The sequence below is a fragment of the Neolamprologus brichardi genome, chromosome 3 (genome assembly GCF_056152115.1).
Source record: "Neolamprologus brichardi isolate AB-2024 chromosome 3, ASM5615211v1, whole genome shotgun sequence".
Taxonomy (NCBI): Eukaryota; Metazoa; Chordata; class Actinopteri; order Cichliformes; family Cichlidae; genus Neolamprologus; species Neolamprologus brichardi.
In genome coordinates, this window is record NC_142106.1 from 59,456,248 (window position 1) to 59,479,605 (window position 23,358).

General features: G+C 41.8%; 1 protein-coding gene across 1 annotated transcript; it reads right to left on the reverse strand.

Annotated features, from left to right (window-relative positions):
• Positions 1-23,358, reverse strand: LOC148105985 (protein NLRC3-like). The gene is made up of 9 exons (XM_087838430.1): positions 23,318-23,358; positions 22,877-23,021; positions 17,777-17,882; positions 15,855-17,625; positions 14,246-14,419; positions 13,862-14,032; positions 13,505-13,688; positions 1,467-1,506; positions 1-1,318 (listed from the first exon to the last, which is right to left on the reverse strand). The coding sequence occupies exons 1-9, from the start codon at positions 23,356-23,358 to the stop codon at positions 783-785; spliced, it is 3,168 nt and encodes a 1,055-aa protein (XP_087694556.1). The 3' UTR covers positions 1-782.

Genomic DNA, 23,358 nt, shown 5'->3' on the forward strand with positions numbered 1-23,358 from the left:
TTCTTGTGTTGCTTTCTTGGTTAGAGTTCCTCACAAATGTCCAGATTATTCTTCTAATGAGGCGTCGACCATGTTTTCAGTTCTTTGGAAGAAAACATCGCCCTTTGCCATCCTTACTTTTCTTTGACTTCTTCAAATGCAGCTGAACTCCAGCTGGTATTTTATTGGACTTTGCAGCTGTTTCTGGTCATCAGTTCATTCCTGCAAACCTCTGAACCTGAACAACAATGATGCTGCATTGCTGGCTGATCCCAAAAGGTTGATTCTGTTCATCTGGACGTTTTCAGAAACGCTTGCTCACTGATCAGGTGACTTCTTCAGTCTCAGCTGACTGCAGCTTTACAACCTTACAAACAGCACATTTGCACAATGACTGAAACCAGCAGCAGCAGCACCTGATATATATGATACTAATATAATACATATACATATATAATCCATACTAATGATGAAGGAACCGAGCTCACAGTCCATTGTTCATTCAGTGAACTACTCAGTTTATTTTGGGCCTCAGAAATGCTCACTCTGTTTGTACATCACTGTCAGCAATAGACTCATTCTGCTGTGTGGACAGGAACACATGTGACATCACTTCCTGTTTGTTTGTGACTGAAGAGGAAGAAGTTTACAAGGAATCATTTAGAAGAGTTTCAAACATCAACTGATTGAATCCATGAATCTGAAAACGTGTTTGTGAGTGAAAGAGACAGACATGTACAGACTGAACTATCTGTTCAACAGTCAGAGTGTTTCTGTAACAGGAGACACTCTTTACACCCCACTCAGCACAGGGACACTGAGGAACCAGGACAGAACCTAAACCCAGGATAAAGAGTTTGAGTGAATGTGGTGTTGAAGGTGTGGAGGTGGATCAGAGAGTCAGAGGAGAGTCTGTAGAAGGACAGAGTGCCAGCAGGACAGTCCACATACACTGCTGCTCTGTTAGAGACAGAGGAGGAGGAGGAGGAGGAGGAGATGGATGTTACTCTCTTATTGTGACAGACATAACAAGGACCATCATCAGAGCAGATCAGACTCCAGGACTTATCATTGTCTCCAAACCAACAGTCATAACTGTCTCCTTTCCTTCTGATGCTTCTGTAACTCACTGATATATAAACGTTTCCACTCCACTCGACCTCCCAGTAACAGCGACCAGTCAGACCATTTCTACACAGCAGCTGATGATAAACATCAAATCTGTCTGGATGATCAGGATATGACTGAACCTCCTTCACATGTGTCACCTTCCTGTTGTTGTCAGACAGTTGGAGGTTTGTGTTCACTGTGTTTGTGTCGATTGTGAGTTGACAGGAATCTGATGGAGAGAACAAACACAATCCAGCTGCAGTTATTGATCCATCATCTGTTCATTGATTGACACTTTGATGATGACTCCTGACATGATGAAGATGGTTGAATGTGTGCTGCTTTGTTTTCATGAATCCCATTAAAAACACACTTACACTTCCTCAGACCTGGTCTCAACCATCGGACTCCAGCAGGCTCCACCCTGAAAGGAGGAGGGGGGTCAGAGCAGCACAGTCAGCATGCACACATGGACATTACATGGCTCTCATACACACACTGTTACACACTGAGCTCAAAGCTCGGCTCCACTGTTTTATTCAAAGAAATCTACATTTATTTATCAGCACATTTAAAAACAGCTTGAGCCAAAGTGCTGCACAGAGTAGAGAGAAAATAGGAAACATACACAGTAATTACTATAAAGACTCGTCAGAATTGAAAGCTACAGAGTACAAATGTGTTTCCAACCGGGTTTTAAAAATGTCGAGTGTTGGTGACGACCTGATGTGAAGGGCGACTGTTCCAGAGTTTGGCTGCAGCGATCGATAAAGCTCACCTCTGTTTTTACGTCTAGTTCTGGTCAGAAGCTACTTATCTGCAGAGCTGAGGGCTCGACTTGGATTATTTTGTTAAAGAGAGATAAGATGGAGCCAATCCATTCAGAGATTTAAAGACAAACAACCAGATCTGGAAGTGGATTCTACCACGTACTGGTAACCAGTGGAAAAAGCTGGAAAAAGCTGGTGATGGGTCGTCTAGCACAGACCCACCGCTGGAACCAGACAATTCATGAGGGAGAGAACTGTGACAGCGCCGTTCCTTCACTTGACCTCAGTCGCTCTCGTCTGCTCCCTCGTAACACTGCTCTTTATTGAGGTTACATGAATATGCAGAAGTTCATTAACATATGACGTCTTACACAGGTATGAACAAAGAGTACCAGTCTGTGCATCGTGTAGGTATGTGTGTGTGTGTTTTGTGTGTGTGTGTGTGTGTTCCAGATGTGACCCTGTGACCCCAAAGCTGGTGCTAAGAGTCCAGTGGTCCCCCTAACAAAGGGCTCTTATACTTAACCAGACACAGAGTAGGTGTCCTCCTACACCAGGGGTCTCAAACTATCGTCCTGCGGGCCAATTGCGGCCTGCAGGACGATAGTTTTTGGCCCCCACCTTAATATGAAAATTTAATGTTAGTTTGATAATGTATGACACTTTACGGTGTTGTGTGCGGAGCTGAATTAACCCACCAATCAGGGTGGGATATGGATCTCAGGGGACACCAGCCGGGCTTGATGCAAGCAGGGAAACATTTCTCAATGAGTGAAAGTTACAGCAGCGTTGCCCTGGAGTGTTTCTTTCTTTTCTGTGCCTGGCTGGCTTCCTCCTTTCTATTGGGCAAACACGGACATTCGCCCCAGCGCGCTGCGTTCACAACACTTCAAAAAAAGTTGTTTTTTTAAGTTGCTGCCCAGCGGGACATTATACGTATATAGATTTATACACACGTCAGTGGGATGTTTCGTTATTTTTTCACAGAGAGAGATCTCATATTAACTCTCAAAGTGATGCGTAGGAAGGTTGCCAGTCTTAAAGCAGATCTACTGAGGCAGCAAGATTTCTTCAAGAAAGCAACCAAAGAGAATAATGCAGCAGTCGAAGCCACGTGGTTAGTGAGATGATTGCTAAAGCAGGGAAGCCATTCACAGAAGGTGAATTTGTCTAAAAGTGCATATTGCAGGCTGCAAATATAGTCTGTCCGGGAAAGAAAGGTCAGTTTAGCAACATCAGCCTTTCTGCCAACACCGCAGCAGATCGCATTTCTGACCTGTCAAGTGACATTTATGACCAACTGTGTGAGAAAGCCAAATGTTTCAGTGTATACTCAGTCGCTCTTGATGAGACCACAGACATCACCGACACTGCCCAGCTCCCAATGTATGTCCGTGGTGTTGATGACAGTTTTGAAGTGATGGAGGAGCTGCTCACAGTAATTCCAATGCATGGCCAGACCACCGCTCAGCAGATATTTACAAGCTGTGTGATGCCATTGAGAATGTTGGTTTGCCATGGAAGAGGTTTGTTGGAATAACAACAGATGGAGCGCCATCAATGACAGGGAGGAAAAATGGACTGGTGGCACTTGTTCAAAAAAAACTGGAAGAGGAAGGCGTGGAGGAGGCCATTGCTCTGCACTGCATTATCCATCAGCAGGTCCTTTGCAGCAAATGCCTGAAGTTTGACAATGTGATGTCTATTGTTGTGAAATGCATCAACCAAATCAGATCCAGGGGCTTAAAGCACCGAAGGTTCTGTGCTTTTTTAGAGGAAATGGAGTCAGAATATGGGGATGTGCTCGACTTCACTGAGGTACGTTGGCTAAGCAGGGGAAATGTATTAAAGAGACTTTTTGAGTTGAGAGCAGAAGTGAAGCCTTCATGGAGAAGGATGGAGTTAGTGTTCCTGTGCTAACTGATCCCAAATGGCTCATGGACTTAGCTTTTCTTGTTGATATAACACATGAGCTTAATGTACTGAACAAGACGTTACAAGGCCAGGGGCAACTTGTCAGTGCTGCCTATGACAACGTGAGAGCATTCTCCACAAAACTTGCGCTCTGGAAAGCTCAGCTCTCTCAGACAAACCTTTGCCATTTCCCAGCATGCAAGGCACTCGTGGATGCAGGCACACCATTCAGTGCTGACAAGTATGTTGATGTCATTTTGAGGCTACAGGAGGAATTTGATCACAGATTTGCTGACTTCAAGACACACAGAGCCACCTTTCAAATTTTTGCGGACCCCTTCTCCTTTGATGTGCAAGATGCCCCTTCTGTGCTTCAAATGGAGCTCATTGAGCTGCAGTGCAACTCTGAACTCAAAGCAAATTCAGGGAGGTGAGTGGAAAAGCAGACAAGCTTGGACAATTTTTGAGAGAATTGAGCCCTAGTTTCCCTCGGCTTTCCCGAATGTTCAAGCGGACCATGTGCCATTTTGGTAGCACATACTTGTGCCAAAAGCTCTTCTCCACTTTGAACTTCAATAAGTCCAAGTACAGGTCCAGACTTATGGATGATCATCTTCCAGACATACTGAGGGTCGCAACTGCTTCCTCCCTCAGGCCAAATCTGGCTCGGCTATGCGAGAGGAAACGCTGCCAGGTCTCTAGCAGCAAAGAGTAGGCAAGACAAGCCATGTTCAGAAGAACAGTTCATTTTCTACAGTGTTCCATTCATGTTCAGAAGAAGGTTATAGAACTGTTAATACAGACATTTCAATCTAAATACAGCAGATATAGAAGACTGAAAAAAACACATAAGTTCACTGACTAAAAATATCTTATTATTATTTTATTTATTACAGATTGTTTTATTTTCTTATTAATTCTTAATTTGTTTATTTATTTTTCATATTTTGTCTTAAAAAATAAAAATAAAGAGATTTGAGAAGATTGGAATTTTTTAACCATGTCTTTCTTGTGGAAAACCTAATGCGGCCCAGCCTCACCCAGACTCTGCCTGCAGCGGCCCCCAGCTAAATTGAGTTTGAGACCCCTGTCCTACACCATAAATCAGTAAGAGGGGGTACGACCTCTCTCATGGCCCCAAGTGGTGTGTCCATGCCAGAGCACTCTGGAAGGCACACAGAGTCTTTACAGACTACTAAGGATCAAACCTCTATCATCATGCAATCGATTATACAACTCTAAGCATATATGAGTAAATATTTCTAAGCATAAATGACAATCAACAATATAAACCTTACAGCTGGTTTTAATAACAGAATTCATTTGTTTCTCAAATGAGAAAGAGCTATCGAGAAACAATCCTAAATCTTTAGTTCTTAACTTTTCCAGTGGGCCAAGGTCAACATTATCTGCTAATGCTAAATAGGCTGCCGTTATTAACTAATGCTAATTTGATGTGAATAAGCATTATGCACTAATACTAACACTTACTTTTTAACAATGTGAGTAGCTAATAATAACACTATTTCCCTTAACTTTATAACAATGTGAACGGCTAATGCTAACACTCTTTTTCCTAGCATTACAACATCTGAGCTGCTAATGCTAAGTAGACCGCCATTAGCACCTACGTCAAATTTAAGGCAAATACGCATTAGAACCTAATGCTCATATCGTTTTCCTTTGCTTTATAACAATGTGAGCAGCTACTTCTAAATAGCATTAGCTAATAAAAGCAGTCTAATTTAAATCAAGTTAGCCTCATTTGCATTATAACGATGTGAGGAGTTAATGCTAAGTAGACTGCCATTAGCAGGTCATGCTAATTTTAGGTGAATAGGAATTGGCAGCTAATGCTAATACCATATTTTCTTACTTTATAACAATGTGACCAGTTAATGCTAAGTAGGTTGCCGTTATAACTAATACTAATTTGAGGTGAATTAGCATTATCCGCTTATGCTAACATTGTTTTTTCTTACTTTTTAACAATACGAGTAGCTAATGTGAACACGTTTTTTATTCAATTTTAACTTTTCCCCTGCGATGTGAAGAGTTAATGCTAAATAGGGCGCCATTAGTGGCTAATTCTAATTTTAGATGAAAATGCATTAAAAGCTAATGCTAATACCATATTTTCTTGCTTTAAATCAATATCCGTAGCTAATGCTAGGTACGTAGCGATCATTAGCTAATGCTAATTTAGGTGAATTAGCATTATCCACTAACGCTAACAATGTTTTTGCCAACTCTTTTCCCTTGCATTATGACAATATAAGCAGCTAATGCTAAGAAGGCTGCCATTATTAGGTAATGCTAATTATTATGTGTGTTAGCATTATCCGCTGCTGCTAGCAATGTTTTATCTTACCTTTTAACAATATCAGCAGCTAATGCTAACATTACTTTCATTTCAGTTAAGCCTATTTAGCATTAATTATCTTCATTTAGCATTAAGAAGTTTATGCTAAATAGGCTACCATTAGTGGCTAATGCTAATTTTAGGTAAATAAGCATTGGCAACTAATGCTAATACCATATTCTCTTGATTTCTAACAATGTGAGCAGCTAATGCTAAGTAGGTTGGCGTTACTGGCTAATGCTATTTTATCCGCTAATGCTAACAATGTTTTTTCTTACATTTTAACAATGTTATGTGTGTTACTGTTAATAACTAATTGATGCGAGTTAGCATTACCCGATAATGCTAACACTTTTCCCTTCCCTTTTAATAATGTGAGCAGCTAGTGCTTAGTAGGCTGATGTTAGCAGCTAATGCTAATTTGCTGTGAATTAGCATTGTATTAGTGAGGAGGCAATGTTGAGTAGATTGCCATTTGTCGCTAATGCTAATTTTAGGTAAATAGAAATTGGCAGCTAATGCTAATGCCATATTTTCTTGCCTTATAACAATGTGACCAGCTAATGCTAAGCAGGTGCCGTTATTAGCCAATTCTAATTTGAGGTGAATTAGCATTATCTGCTTATGCTAACAATGTTTTTTCTTACTTTTTAACAATACGCCATTAGTGGCTAATTCTAATTTTAGATGAAAGAGGATTAACAGCTAATGCTCATACTATTTGCTTTGTAAGAATGACAGCAGCTAATGATACGAAGTCTACCGTTATTAACTAATGCTAATTTGATGTGAATTAGCATTATCCGATAATGGTAACTCTTTTCCCCTGCATTATAACAATGTCAGGAGTTAATGCTAAGTAGGCTGCCATTAGGGGCTAACTCTAATTAGGGGTGAATAATTATTAGCAGCTAATGCTAATACCATTTTCTCTTTCTTTATAACAACTTGAGCAGCTAATGCTAATTTGATGTGAATTAGCATTATATTAGTGAGCAGTTAATGCTAAGTAGACTGCCCTTATTAACTAATACTACGTTGCTGTGAATTAGCATTATGCGCTACTGCTAATACTGCTAACACCATTGTCTCTTACTTATTAAAAATGATAGTAGCTAATACTAATACTCTTTTCCGTTGGGTAACAACGAAGTGAGGAGTTAATGCTAAGTAGGCTGCTTTTAGCGGCTTATTCTAATTAGGGGTGAATAATTATTAGCAGCTAATGCTAATACCGTTTTCTCTTTCCTTATAACAATATGAGCAGCTAATGCTAATTTGATGTAAATTAGCATTATATTAGTGAGGAGTTAATGCTAAGTAGGCTGCCATTAGCAGCTAAAGGTAATTTGAGGTGAATAAGCACTAGTAGCTAATGCTAATACCCTTTTCTCTTGTGTTATAATGATATGACGTTAATTCTAAATAGGCTGCCATAAGTGACTCTTTTCCCTTGCATTATAATGATGTGAAGGGTTTATTCTAAGTTGGCTCCCATTAGCAGCTAAAGCTAATTTGAGGTGAATAAGCATTAGTAGCTAACTCTAATACCCTTTTCTCTTGTGTTATAATGATGTGAAACGTTAATATTGTTCTCAAATAACAGAATGAGAATGAAATATTGATTCTAACAGGGCCCATAAACAGCATTAGCTTAGCAGCATTAGATTATCAGAGTTTCCATCATGGTCACACAAATCCTTAGCAGAGCAAAGTAGCCTACTTAGCAATAGCTGCTCAAGTTGTAGAAAGCAAAGGGAAAACAGTATTAGCATTAGCTGCTAAATGTGCACTTAAGAACAAATCTATTGTGAATTCAGCCGTGAATGTAGAGTTTCCAATAAGCTTCCATTTCCAAATGTTAGCTGCTCCTGTCTGGCTCTTTGTCACACACACACAGACTGAAATGATTCACAGCCTTATTTCATCCTTCTGTCAGTGTCACTGACTGTCACTGTGACTGTGGACATACAGCATGGGAAACATACACAGGTGTAACCCACATACAATGAGGGTACCACTTTAAGGACTGATATGAGGAGAGATGGACATCCTGCCCAACCAATCAAAATGCACAGGTCCCAGTATGCTTTGACCAATGGGAGAGCAGCCTGCCGCTGTATGTCCCACCCACATGCTCTGTGTTCGCTGCTATGTGTGGAGGTAGTCGCGTGCTGGCAGGAGAAAAGAGAGACTGAAGCTTTTGAGCTGGAAAAAGTATTAGATATAAGTTGCAACCAACTGTGCTGCACATAAGTTCACTGGTTATCAGCTACCTTTCATGTTATAAGTAGCCACAGTGAGTAAACAGGCAAATGCTGAAGTTTTCTGGTGACTTTAGAAAGTACCACGTGGAGCTAAACTGGTAGCCTTTGTTAGCTCTGGTTGCTATCAACTGCCTGAAAGTTCATCTCAATCTGCTTCCAGAAGTAAGGTAACACTTGAAGCGCAACTTATGTTTATTTTCCTTCACGTCGTATTACGGTTATTAAAGAGAAAAACAACATGTCCTGTTACGTTATTTAGAGCCCCGCATTTTCCGACCGAGAGACACCATGCCATTGTCTTTGGCCGTGATGCACTGAGATCGGTGAGCACATGTTGTATGTCTCAGTTAGTTCACGTCTGTTTCACATTTTATTGTTGAGGAACTGAATTAATCTCAATTATTTGATTAATACTTGTCGCATATGCGACATATATGCATATGCACTAACTTTACTTGGTTTAATGCATAGTTTGTGTAGGAGAAATGTTTTATTTTTGCAAATTTGAGTATTTTTATTGCAAATTGATGTTGAATATGACTTCAACAAGATCCTAAATTGTGAATTATAGCTAGAACAGCATAATTAATATTTGAATTGCTCTTCTGACCCTGTCTGTTGACAGGTCAGGTTTTTTTTTGTATGCTGAATTGTTCCTGAGATGGATTCCTCCGGTGAAATAGATGGCGAGCCTTCCCACCTGGACTTAGAGAGACTGAGATTCGCTTCTTTTCCACTTGATGATCTGCTGCACCTTGTGGTGTGGTAGGACTGTATCACTCACACTTTCACGCACAGCTGGTTATACATAAGACTACTGACTGACATTCTCTCACCCCTATTTTCTTTCACACCCTGGGAATTTTTTGGACTTTACCCCTTGGACATTTTTTATTTGGGACTTTAAATAATGAGCTGTTGTGTAGAATATTCTCCACATGTGAAAAGAGTGTGAGATTTTCATTTGAATGTACATTGGATTTGTGTAATCTGTTTCTATAAGAGTTAAGGAGTCAAGTTACTAGCACCCGAACATTGAAACCCGAACACTGAAACCCGAACATTGAAAACCAAAAGTAACACTTGACCAAGTCATTGCTTTAGTAGTTTATGTGTTTTACTTTTCTTTTAATTTTTGTAAGTTTCCTTTCTAGCGTTGTAAAGTGTCTTTAACCTGTGCTTGTCAACCTTATGGTTTATTTCACTAAAGTTGGCTGGTTCTTTTGAGTTACATTCTTGTCTCTGTGTCTCATTTAAACACACCCCTGTGCTCCTATAGTCGAGCCTATTGGCCCATTGATATATTCTTTTCAACAATTCCCCTTACTGTGTTACACATGGCTGACACTTTATTAGGTACACAGTGGCCACTATCTCAGGTATAGTACACCTGTGACCTAATAAAGTGTATCTAAAGTTACAAAATGTTGTCTCTGTCCAAATATTTATGGACCTAACTGTAGGTCTACTTTTAATGAAACTCTCAACATGACTTATCACTTATCATTAATGTTCCTGCAAACAGACTCCTTGGAGATCCTCTACATAAATATCCATGTACTATCCAGCTAGACTAGTGTGTCTGTCCCTGAAAATATTCCTGCATGTGTGATTGTTCATGTCTCATCTGCAGGAAACAAACAGGAAGTGAGTGACAGACACAGGAAATGTTCTTCCTCCTCTATCAGACATTCTCTCCATACCTGAGAGTGTCCAGTCTCCAGCCTGGATCCTTCAATCAAGCCGACAGCAGCTTCATTCCTGAGCCACCTGGATGATTGTAGCTCAGGTCAAGCTCTCTCAGATGGGAGGGGTTGGAGCTCAGAGCTGAGGCCAGAGAAGTACAGCCTTCCTCTGTGATCAGACAGCCTGACAGACTGCAGACACACAAAACAACAATCCATCCGTTATCCATCTCTATGGCAGCATAACTAAGGGGTGGTTCAGGGTCACCTGATCCAGCTCTAACTATAAGCTTTATCAAAAAGGAAAGCTTGAAGCTGATCTTCAAAGTAGACAGGGTGTGTGTCTCCTGAACTCAAACTGCGAGCTGCTTCCACACCCAGTCCAACATAGCCAGGTTTTCTTAGCTGCTTTGACAAAACCTCAAATCCCAATCAGAGATGATGAGCATCATCACAGCGATGATCATTTCTCTGTAACCCAGGCTTTCTGCTTCAGGGTCCGTGCACGCTCACAGAACAAGGAGACCTTTAACCTCTTAAACCCCAACGCCCCCTGATACGGGGGCAAAAGGCAGGACATCAGTTAGGCTTGGGGCTTAAGAGGTTAAACATCATTTCACTAAATGGATGGACTGAGCTCAGCCTACAGATGAACTGGATAAATAAAGATTTGACTTCAGTGTGCTCAGTGTTACTGTCTATTCCTAACATATTCCTAACATGATAGCTGCACTTTAGAGCTCTAAAACTGGAACTGACACATATTTAAACTCTACATGTTACTCAGTACATTCAGTTCTGACACTCGCCCACAGTCCAACAAAGGAAACATAGAGATCACATCAGTTTGTCACCAAAGTCTAATTATTCCAGAGGGCAGTGTTGATACAACTAAAGTTATTTTTAATCAAAGTTGAGTTTTTTAATGTCGGAGTACTTCAAGTCTGAAGTATCACTTAAATGCATTACACGCTGTTGATGGCAGCAAACAAACCTCCCAAACAAACAGAGGTGGGAGGCTTGGGCAGACTACGCAGGATCAGCTTGTGGGAGGAGTCTAGATAAACCAAAGAAAGACAAGCTAACAAACGCCACAGTGAAGTGAGTAGCTACAAACTTCAGGCCGATTAGTGTTGTTGAAGAAGTCGGTCTGAGGAATGTTCTTAGGATCAACAAATGACGGCATGTATGAGCCTCCATCAAGACGCACCATCACAAGAAGAATACATGAGCTGTAGAAAAAGGAAAGACTACGAAAGCCACAGCGTTACAACGTGCACCAGCTGTTGGTGTCTCTGGAGACTACTGGGCGTGGCTGGGTAAGTTACAGTACATGATATTAATGAAGAGTGGGAGCTGCATTCTATAGCAAACAATTTGTTATGAGGTAATCAGCTGATCTTAGTTTAACTGGAAGCCCTTCACAATAATTGCAAAGTCTTTATTTTGTCCAACTACCATCAGTTCGTCTGTACTGATGGTAACTTAAAGTCACACTAATGTCGTTTGTTTGTATAGTTTATGTAGTAGAAGTATACTACAGTACCCTGATCACTGATAGGATAGATTTATGTAGATATACACCTTTGTGTTTAACATTATACTGCATTATAGTACTATGATCTTTGTCCTTATATATGGTTATGTTAGCTATACTGATGTATGTACATATATGTACATACATATAACTGGATATGTAACTTATCTATTCATCTTATTTGTCATGTATTTGTATTGTGTACTTCCTTTTTGTAAGAAACCACACACGTGATCACAGCCACAAGAATCAATCAGTCAAAGAATAATGTGCCTCAATCTGAAGCTTAAGCTCCTTATTCCACACGCTGGAGTCATTTGGCCTTCAGTGGTGTTCTGGCTGACACACCGGAGTGACCGGAGTGCTAAAGAGTGAATCGGACACACCAGTGTCATCCCTTATATCTCCACTACATTTAATCGTGCTTCAGCTTGTGGCTGCCGTTAGCATGACTGCTAGTTAGCTGGTGTGCTAGTTAGCCAGTGTCCTTGTTAGCCAGTGTGCTAGTTAGCCAGTGTGCTAGTCAGCTGGCGTGCTGACCAGCGAACCAGTAGGTTACAAGATGAGCTTGTCTGTCTGATGAGCCAGCTCTCTCTGTCTTGGTCGTTTTGTCCTTGGGCAAGACACTTCACCTACCACTTACTGGTGATGACCAGAGGCGCCGATGGCGCAATATGGCAGCCTCGCTTCTGTCAGTCTGTCCCAGGGCAGCTGTGGCTACAACTGTAGCTTGCCTCCACCAGTGTGTGAGAGTGAATGAATAGTGGAATTGTAAAGGGTCTTTGAGGGTCTCGAAAAGTGCCATATAAATTCAATCCATTATTATTATTAAGAGCATCTTTAGGCCTGACTGTGCTCATTCTTCCTCCAATCTCTCCTTACCAAAGATAACAACTACATCAGTATTAGCTCAATAACAATTTCTGCAATTCAATTGTGGACATTCATTTTTAAACCTTGTGTAAAACGATAAAACCTAAAAGTCTGAGTATTATTCTTTGTGCAAACAGCTCTTGAAGGTTCCCCCGGTCTTAATAATTAAATAATAATAATAAAAATAACCTTTCCTTTAAGCAGCTGTTCAGGCTACTAAACTCATCCCAGAAATAACAAGTGACACCATTAATAGTGGAGCTACCTTTAACAGGTGAAACTGATTTGACCTATAAGGCTACTGCGGTTACTTCTTATCAGGGTTAGTGAGGAAGACATCTGGATGAGGTAGTTAGTAGTAAGTAGTTAGTACCGGGCGAGTCCCCTCCCCCACATCGGCACCAGAACCCTGTATTATCTACAGGGTAAGAGGGGCTGTTTTATCAAACTATGGCCATTACTACTGTGATCATTTGCAGCCCAGTGTGCTGCTCTCTCTGCTGGGATGAACCACTGGAGCTCGCCCAGTCATCCCTTTCTTTCTCTCAAGAAGAAGTGAAATAAATCTATTTATTATGTTACGAGTCTAATATTGTTTAAATCAAACTGTAATGAATAAATCAAGCAAGAAGATTTGGTGGCTCCAAGTGTTGTAGAAGAAAAGATAAACATCTCATTTTGAGAAATCAGCCTTTAAAATTAAGTAAGTACTGTGAATAAAAAACAAACAGCGAACCAATCAGTAGTCGCCAATATCCTCCTAATTTCATTCACAAAGAAATCAAATATATATATTATTGGCCCAAAGGAGCCTAAATCTTTAAATTAGGCAGTACATGAAGTATTTTTTTTAAATAAACAAAGACATGACTATAACAACTTTTAGTAATTCAGAGTCCAATTATCCGCTCAAATGTAAATAAAAGTTCACTTGACAGCTGTATAAAAGTTACCTGTTTATACAATAATATAAATCACATTTCAAATGATCATTTGTGGAAAAGTTTAAATCCTGACCTGAGAGTTTCCACTGCACACTGGGAACTCTTTAGTCCAGCAGACAGAAGCTTCACTCCAGAATCCTGCAGGTCAGAGTTACTCAGGTCCAGCTCTCTCAGATTGGAGGACTGGGAGCTGAGGACTGAGGACAGAGCTTCACAGCTTCTCTCTGACAGGTTACAGCCACTCAGTCTGAAAAATAAAAGATAGTCTATACAACAAATACTCATGTAGAGTTTAATACATTTCACAACATTAAATCTTGACTTTCTATTTTTAAAGGAAACATAAACATACTAAGATATAACATCATATGGATGAACTTTAATTAATAATTCTAAAAACAAAATATTTTCTGATCTGACCTCAGAGTATTCAGTTTACGGTTTAAACGTTGTAGTCCAACAGACAGAATCACTCCTGAATCCTGAAGCTTTCTGATACTCAGGTCCAGCTCTGTCAGACTAGAGGACTGTGAGCTGAGAACTGAGGACAGAGCTTCACAGTTTTCCTCTGAGAGTTCACAGATGTTAAGTCTGAAGATAAAAACATGAATAAAGATTGTTGTTAAAGTGTAATCAGGGTGCAATAGCTTATTGTCTTGTGCTGAGCAAGTTAGTAAAACTTCACTGTAACTTGGAAATGAATAAAAATGCTATGAAACAAGGATAACTGGATAAAGACATAAACAAAAACAAACATCAAACACATAAACAAACAGAAGTAAACAGAATACAAATTGATCTGACCTCAGAAGATTCAGTTTGGCGTGTGGACTCTCCACTGCAGAAGACAGAAGCTTTACAGCTGAAGCCTTCAGGCTGTTGGTACTCAGGTCCAGCTCTCTCAGACTACAGGACTGGGAGCTGACCACTGACAACAAATTTTCACAGCCTTCCTCTGAGACGTTACAGCTGCTCAGTCTGAGAGAGAAAGGGAAAAAAAAAAAAAAAAAAACCCAAACAACATATGTGATCAAATTAAATTTGTTTATATGTTGAACCTTTTTTTATTTTTTTTTTAATTTTAAACCTATGAGACTATGAGTGCTACCAATCCAGTGCACATGATTGGTACCTTGATGGTACCTTGCTCAGGGGTACCATGGGGTAGCTATTCGGGGGATTCGACCCCTGACCTTATGATCATGGGGCGACCACTCTACCTACTGAGCTAATAATTCTGTGTACACTATCATACAATACTAACTAAAACAATTATTTTTTGAAAATTTTACTAATTCAATAATCATTATGCTCATTAGCTGTGTATTGTGAGGAACACTTGATTTGAAACACTAGCTGTTTAAAACTCTTCCTGTTAAAGGTGCGTATAAAAGAGATGAGCTGAAATGCAGACTTCATGGAGAATGTTTGCTGTCAGGATATATCAAAGACAAAGCAGAGATCCATCCAGTCTCTTCCACTAAGCCCACAGATGAACAGACAACCACTCTCACTCACACCTGCATGAAGTTTAGATCACCAGGTAAGCTAACTGCATGTCTGTGGACAGTGGGAGGAAACTGTAGAGCACAGGTGTCGGACTCCGGGCCTCGAGGGCCGGTGTCCTGCAGGTTTTAGATGTGTCCTTGATCCAACACAGCTGATTTAAATGGCTAAATTACCTCCTCAACATGTCTTGAAGTTTTCCAGAGGCCTGGTAATGAACTGATCACTTGATTCAGGTGTGTTGACCCAGGGTGATATCTAAAACCTGAAGGACACCGGCCCTCGAGGCCTGGAGTTTGACACCCCTGCTGTAGAGGAACCAGAGTGAACCCACTGTAATTCTGTGGGAAACCTGGTTATGGAAGCCTTACAGTTACATATGGTTACTGACAAGAAACACGACCTTAGAGGCAATTTCAGTAATGAAGACCAAAGATCTCCCTCCATACGGGATGAAAACATGACAGCACAGCAGAGATTTATATTTAAAAAGGGAGAGTGTGCACTGAAAGTGAGATACAAACTTGAACTTAAATTACGAACATCAGAAAAAGATGTAGGTGAAGTCTGGCAGGTGAAGTTTGTGCTTTAGAATAAAACAACCAAACTCCTGGAGTTGGAGACAAGTGAACAAGCTGAGGATAATAAACCTGTCAGAGGGGCTGAAGCATCAGAGCTCATGTTCTTATTGGCTGGGTATGGATTGTCCTTTGATAAGAGTTACAGAACAAAGTGTGTTTTAGAAATGCTGGAGTGACACTTTAAAACTACCATATATTTACTGAGTGACTGATGATCATTTAATTCACTATTTAAAAAAAAAATGTTACAGTGCTCTTTGAACTCAGCATTTCTGATTTATTTCCCATGATTTTAACAATGAAGCGATGACAACATGTTTACTTACAGAGCTTTGTTGGAGGCTTTGACCACTGGCAGCATTCTCAGAAGAGCCTCCTCTGAAGTAGAGTATTTCTTGAAGTCAAACTCATCCAGATCTTCTTCTGATGACAGTAAGATGAAGACCAGAGCTGAGCACTGAGCAGGAGACAGTTTACCTGTGGCGAGACTTCCTGAAGTCCTGTATTGTTGGATCTCCTCCAGTAGAGAACGATCATTCAGTTCATTAAGACAGTGGATCAGATTGATGCTTTTCTCTGCAGACAGATTCTCACTGAGCTTCTTCTTGATGTGCTGGACTGTTTCCTGATTGGTCTGTGAGCTACTTCCTGTCTGTGTCAGCAGACCTCGTAAGAGAGTCTGAGTGGTCTGCAGTGAAAGACCCAGGAGGAAGCGGAGGAACAAGTCCAGGTGTCCATTTGGACTCTCTAAGGCCTTATTCACAGCTCTCTGGTAGAAGTGTTTCTGGGAGGTTGTTTGTTGTTCTTCCAGCAGATTGAGTCCAGAGTTGATGAAGGTCAGATGGACATGAAGAGCAGCCAGAAACTCCTGAACACTCAGATGGATGAAGCAGAACACCTTGTCCTGGTACAGTCCGCTCTCCTCTTTAAAGATCTGTGTGAACACTCCTGAGTACACTGAGGCTGCTCTGATATCGATGCCACACTCTGTCAGGTCTGATTCATAGAAGATCAGGTTTCCTTTCTGCAGCTGATCAAAAGCCAGTTTTCCCAGAGACTCCATCATCTTCCTGCTCTCTGGACTCCAGTGTGGATCTGTCTCAGCTCCTCCATCATACTTGACCTTCTTCACTTTGGCCTGAACCACCAGGAAGTGGATGTACATCTCAGTCAGGGTCTTGGGCAGCTGTCCTCCCTCTCTGGTTTCCAGCACATCCTCCAGAACTGTAGCAGTGATCCAGCAGAAGACTGGGATGTGGCACATGATGTGGAGGCTTCGTGATGTCTTGATGTGGGAGATGATGCTGCTGGCCTGCTCCTCATCTCTGAATCTCTTCCTGAAGTACTCCTCCTTCTGTGGGTCAGTGAACCCTCTGACCTCTGTCACCATGCCAACACAGTCAGGAGGGATCTGATTGGCTGCTGCAGGTCGTGTGGTTATCCAGAGGCGAGCAGAGGGAAGCAGTTTCCCCCTGATGAGGTTTATCAGCAGCACATCCACTGAGGTGGACTTTCTAGGGTCAGTTAGGATTGTAGTTTTGTGGAAGTCCAGAGGAAGTCGACACTCATCCAGACCATCAAAGATGAACACAACCTGGAAGTCTTCAAAGCTGCAGATTCCTGCTTCTTTGGTTTCAGTAAAGAAGTGATGAACAAGTCCCACCAAGCTGAACTTTTCCTCTTTCAGCACATTCAGCTCTCTGAAAGTGAATGGAAACATGAACTGGATGTCCTGGTTGGCTTTGTCTTCAGCCCAGTCCAGGGTGTATTTCTGTGTTAAGACTGTTTTCCCAATGCCAGCCACTCCCTTTGTCAGCACTGTTCTGATTGGTTCATCTCTTCCAGGTGAGGCTTTAAAGATGTCTTCTTGTCTGATTGTTGTTTCTGGTCTGTCTGGTTTCCTGGATGCTGTTTCAATCTGTCTGACCTCATGTTCATCATTGACCTCTGCAGTCCCTCCCTCTGTGATGTAGAGCTCTGTGTAGATCTGATTCAGAAGGGTTGGGTTTCCTGCTTTAGCGATGCCCTCAAACACACACTGGAACTTCTTCTTCAGAGCAGATTTAAGGTTACGGTGACAAACAGCAGCTGGAAGTTCTGAATAATAATAATAAAAATACAACTTCAACAATCATATTTTACAAAATGCTGATGACAATTTCTGACCCACTGAGAAATGACCGAACACACTGGTGTCATGAGTGTCTCATTTATCCAGCAGCTTAAATCTTTAGATAAATCCTCTTACTGCTCTGCAGACGGTCAGCCAGCTCCTCCTGCTTCATTCTCCTCAGGAAGTCCACTGTGATCTTCACAAATGCCTCTCTGCTGCTCCTCTGCTCATCATCCTCCCTCTGAAACTCCAAGCACTGGGGCTGTCCAAATATCAGCTGCTTCTTTCCTGCTTCATCTCAGTGTCAGCTGAATGCAGTCAGACAGCAGTGTGAGGCAGAGGAAGCTGCCATCAGCTGCTCTACTATCAGTCCACTAGATGGAGCCTGAAGCACACACGATGCATTCACTGACACACACTGATTCACTGTGACTGGAAGCTTCAGATAGTGATGGTGAGATGAAGCCTCATGATGAACTGAAGCTTTCCACCCAATTGGTCGACTCATGATTCGAAGCATTGAGATGATTCATTTGCTCTACTGCGCCATCAAGTGGACAATTCAAGTGAAGCGGGCTCTGTGATTATAATGATGTGTAAACCTCTAAACTGAATAAATAAATGGTTTTCTTGGTTATTTATCCCGAATATTGTCTCAGTATGTGTGATACAAAAGAGAAAGTGGAAACTATCAGGACAGAGTTTTGGTATGATTGTGTAACTGTTAGCCTCAGACAGTCAGTCAATAGTATAATTCAGATCATAGATCAGTACATTTGCATATTTTTATAACTATAAAAAGAAAGCTGACACTTTCGAGACTTTATCTAATGTGTAAGCATCACAGCAGATGCCTTAGATTAGAATCAGTGAGCTGTCGGCTTTCAGCCCCGACCGTGTCCGTGCTGTCTGGTGAGAAAGGCGATTGATTCTGATGCGTCGGCGCTTTGTGTTTACGTCTTTGTGCAGAATCGGTGTACCTGCTCTCATTTACTGTTTTAGCTGTTTGGTGGTGGTTGAAATGTAGTAATATTTATATTAAAAATCGATTCAGGATTTTAATGAATCGATATCACGTTATCCAAGCTAGAATCGATTTTAATCGATAATCAAAACCCGCTAGTACCTGTGTAATCATGCTTATGTACATCTGGATAATGACACAAACTAGTATTTGGCGCTTCACTTTTTAATAAACTAAAAGACAGAAACCAGATTATAGGATCTGTAGTGTTGTTTATTTATATTATGGTGCTTATCATTTGTGATATTTATCACTGTGTGCATACTTTATTAGGAGAGCTAAAATAAAATAAAAAATCTCTTCCTTCCTGGTTCCATCGAAGAAGAAATGCTCAAGTAACTATGTAACACGTACGTAATCCAATTCCACAACACAGTGTGATGGAAATCAGCTGTGTTTTTCTGCCCATTTTATTTCGAATCTGGCGCGAACCGGTGAACCAGTCCCTGAATCAGTCACGTGGTACGGACTGCCCGCGAGGCCTCGAACGTCACTGCATACGTAATCAAAGCAAGCCTCGATACGCGCTTCACAGAAACGCCCCGAGATTACCCGACACACGATTTGAGCTTCGACACACAGGACACATCACTAGCTTCAGTCAGTTCAACACGTGAACAACATTTTAAACATTTCAGCAGATCCATAATTCAAAGAGGATCAGCAGAGTTAAAGCTTCACACTAATTCTTCCTGCTGAGTTTGCAGAGAACTGCACACACACTGATTTACTGCTAATGAGAAGCTTCTTCCATCCAGTAATTCATCATCCATCAGCTCTGCTGCTGCTCTCAGTCCTGGACTCTGATCACAAACTAAAAGCAGCTTTTTAACTCGTGTCTGTAAGAACTCTTAGTGTTAGCTTAGTGTTAGCTTAGTGTTAGCTTAGTGTTAGCATGCTGTGTGGCTAGCTTAGCGTCAGAGCTCTGCAGGTGTCTCGTGTGTAAATATTAATCACAGTGACAGTAAAGCAGGAAAAGGGCTGTGACGTCATCACGTACGCTGCGTCCTCTGTGGGCTCTGAGTGAACTCACAAAGTACAAACTACAAGTACACAAACACGAACGTAGCTCAGAGTGGCGGACACACTCGGCCTCGTTGGTCCAGCTGTGAGTCCGTTACCGTGAACTATGGAGCGGCAGATTTGTGCTGAACTAAGCTGCACACAGCTGATGTTAGCCATGAAAACATTACACACTGACTTTAATGGAGAGACCGGAAATACAAACACACACAGTTTGTTGTGTGAAGAAATCAAACATGAGCTGAACAAACAGTAAAGTTCCTGAAGACAAACTGTTAAAGGAGGAAACAAAGCAAACTTACAGTTTCTTCACACACCAACAACAAGCTCCACTGCACGAAGTTCAGGAAGTGAAAGTAAACTTTGAGCAGGAAGGAAACACCCAAAGAGACGTTTGAGGGCAATCTGGAGCATTGGACACTGTGTGCTGCGTCCACGTGCACCTCGGAAACTCCAAACCTCTGGCAGGCTGTGATTTATTTCTGCTGTTTCTCCTCTTTGAAACACAAACATCCGTCATCACTTTGTTGTTCTTCCTGCAGCGTTTAAATATTTCAACACTGAACTGATGTTTCTTCAAAGCTCATTTCAACCTGTTGAAGTCATGAATGAAAGTGCAGACTGAGAGTGGATCACATGATGTTTAAGGTGTGTCATGTGACATGTTCAGTATTGTCACACATGTCTAGATTGTCCCTGATATCATAACTGCTCAAACACTGATGATTATATTTGAAGAATTATTACTGATGGCAGCAAAGTTTGAATGGAGCTCTCTGTCTGTGCTGATTTGTCGCCCTCTGGAGGTCAAAGCACAAACTGCATGACGTCACTGTAACCACCACAGTGACAGGAAGTGTTTTTATGACTGAAACACTGAAATGATGCTAACGGCTGTCGTTAGGCTCACTGACAGCAGTGCTGATGTGTTCATGTCAAACACTGGCTCAGGTCAGACTCCTTCATCCTTCTCCAACGTGAGGCCACCCTCAGGCCCACAGGAGCTCTGACCTTTGACCTCCTGACACTAACCATTTTAGTCTTGTTGCATCTTTAAATGCAAATCCATCCAAACTGTAGCCGAGCAAAAGAAGCTGGAAGTTGTTCTATGAATGATGTTCATCCCAGAGTTTCTGTTTCCAGCTCAGACGTGTTAAACGCTGCTGCTGTGCTACATTTGTCATTTCCTGCTTTCACTTCCATCCGTCAAAGTGCTGAACTCATCTGATCACTTTAATGCAGTAAAACAGGAGCTGTAAGTCTGACATTTATTTACTGTCATTACAAACAGACACAGCTGGATTAGCATCCAGACAAAGGGCATGAAAAAATGAACTGTTTGCACACTGAGCATGTGCAAACACAGCAGCCAACATCCTGTCACATTGAGCATGTGCAAACACAGCAGCCAACAACCTGTCACACTGAGCATGTGCAGACACAGCAGCCAACATCCTGTCACATTGAGCATGTGCAAACACAGCAGCCAACATCCTGTCACACTGAGCATGTGCAAACACAGCAGCCAACATCCTGTCACACTGAGCATGTGCAAACACAGCAGCCAACATCCTGTCACTCTGAGCATGTGCAAACACAGCAGCCAACATCCTGTCACACTGAGCATGTGCAAACACAGCAGCCAACATCCTGTCACACTGAGCATGTGCAGACACAGCAGCCAACATCCTGTCACATTGAGCATGTGCAAACACAGCAGCCAACATCCTGTCACACTGAGCATGTGCAAACACAGCAGCCAACATCCTGTCACATTGAGCATGTGCAAACACAGCAGCCAACATCCTGTCACACTGAGCATGTGCAAACACAGCAGCCAACATCCTGTCACACTGAGCATGTGCAAACACAGCAGCCAACATCCTGTCACTCTGAGCATGTGCAAATACAGCTCTCAGCTTCCATCGCTCACAAGCTCCACCCTCCAGTTAAAAGCCCAGAACAAAGCTTGTGACCAACACAGCGCAGACAGAGGTGATGTCCACGCTCTGTTTCTGGGTGGGAAACTCACCTGTGGGTGTGGCTGTTCCTCCCCTACAATCTCTGATGTCACAGCTGCTAAAATAGACTGAAGCCAGACTCAAACAGAAACAGCCTCAAAGACTCAGAGAGAGAGCGCTGCTCCATCTCTGGACCCAGATATATGTTCCACCACCACGCTGCAATGCATCCTGGGATAGGGTGGGCCCACCTGTCCTTCAAATCCAGGGAGTAGGAGGACACGTTTGTGGGAGCCTGGACGGCCTTCGTGGCCTCGCTGTGATGTAATGAACCTTCAGAGGAAGCAGAGGCTGAATTTAAACACACCTGCTGACTTCCTGTGTTCTGCTCTGACAGCTGCCATGTGTCACAGTGTGGATAATAAAGCCATCAAACTGCACTCAGCTCCAATAACACCATCAGTGTTTGATGTCCAGAGGATTCATCAGCTTTAACCATGATAGAAGCAGGAAGTTAAGATGAAGATGAACCATGTTGTGACTGAAGGACAAAGCTGAAACATACAGATGTGTACAGATGTGTGGAAAATTAAGCAGCAGCCATGTTTGGAGGCTCACTGAAGTCCTCCCAGCCACCATGTGTCCATGTGAGGGCAGTGGGTCTCAGGAGGTCCATAAAAACAAATGTTGAATGACTTCTTTGCCTCTTGTTGGTAGGTCAGCTCTGCAGCTACAGAGTTGCTTTTTGTGTCTGTGAACCTGAAGCTTGTCCTCTCTTCAAATCTTTGTCCTGCTACAGCGGACGAGCCCAATGGCAAAACAGCTTATGTATTCTGTATTTACTTCTGATTATCTCTGTTTGCAGTGACCCTGAACTGAGCTGGAGCAGCTTCATGTTGTTTTGACGTCACTCAGTAAAACCTGAATGTCGGCTTCTGAAGAACAAACTGGTTTCATCTGTTTCCAGTTAAAGGGACGATCATTGTTCCAGCAGTGATGTTGGATCCAAAGTTTCATTCAGATCATTTTAAACTGTTTATCAAAGACAAATGTTTGAGTGCAGAGTTACTGACTGATAACCAGAGTGGATTCAGCCAATCATCAAATCATCTCATTTGTTTTATTTTATGTAAATACAAACGTCTCACTTCCTGATCTGCTCATAAAGTTCCTAAAGACAAACTGTTAAAGGAGGAAACAAAGCAAACTTACAGTTTCTTCACACACCAACAACAAGCTCCACAGCTGCACACTAAACACAGACACGCAGGTGATTCCTGGAAGGAGGCGGGGCTTCACCTGAAGCGGGACAGGTGGAGACTTGATAAGAATTTTCCCCTTACAGGGAGGAGGCTGATCTTCAGATGAGTTCCTGTTAAATGTGACGAAACAAAGTTAAAAGTGGACTCAGTCTTGTCTGATTTCACTCTGTTTTTCACTGAGCAGGTTGAAGTTTTATTAATGAAAATCAGCAGAGCTTGGTACTGATGGAAGAACCTCCTCTAATCGCTGTCATTCAGAGTGATCCAACCACTTTTGTATGTGGCACTGAATCTGATACATATCTGATGTTTTAGAAAGCGACTGCTGTTTGAATGGTCGTGTTGCATTAAATACGTCATTTAGTTCACTGACACAAGCCAATTATCAGTGCCGGAGAACACATACCTCTGCACCGAGGTAGCAGCCACTGCTCCAAACAAGGCCAT

Bases quoted from the DNA above. Each gene is read 5' to 3' on its own strand.
- LOC148105985 (XM_087838430.1), bottom strand. From the start codon at position 23,358: ATGGCCTTGTTTGGAGCAGTGGCTGCTACCTCGGTGCAGAG. The intron at 14,033-14,245 runs GTCAGATCAATT...TTTTATCTTCAG, and splicing joins GCCAAACTGAATCTTCTGAG to ACTTAACATCTGTGAACTCT. The intron at 13,689-13,861 runs GTCAGATCAGAA...TTTATTTTTCAG, and splicing joins CGTAAACTGAATACTCTGAG to ACTGAGTGGCTGTAACCTGT.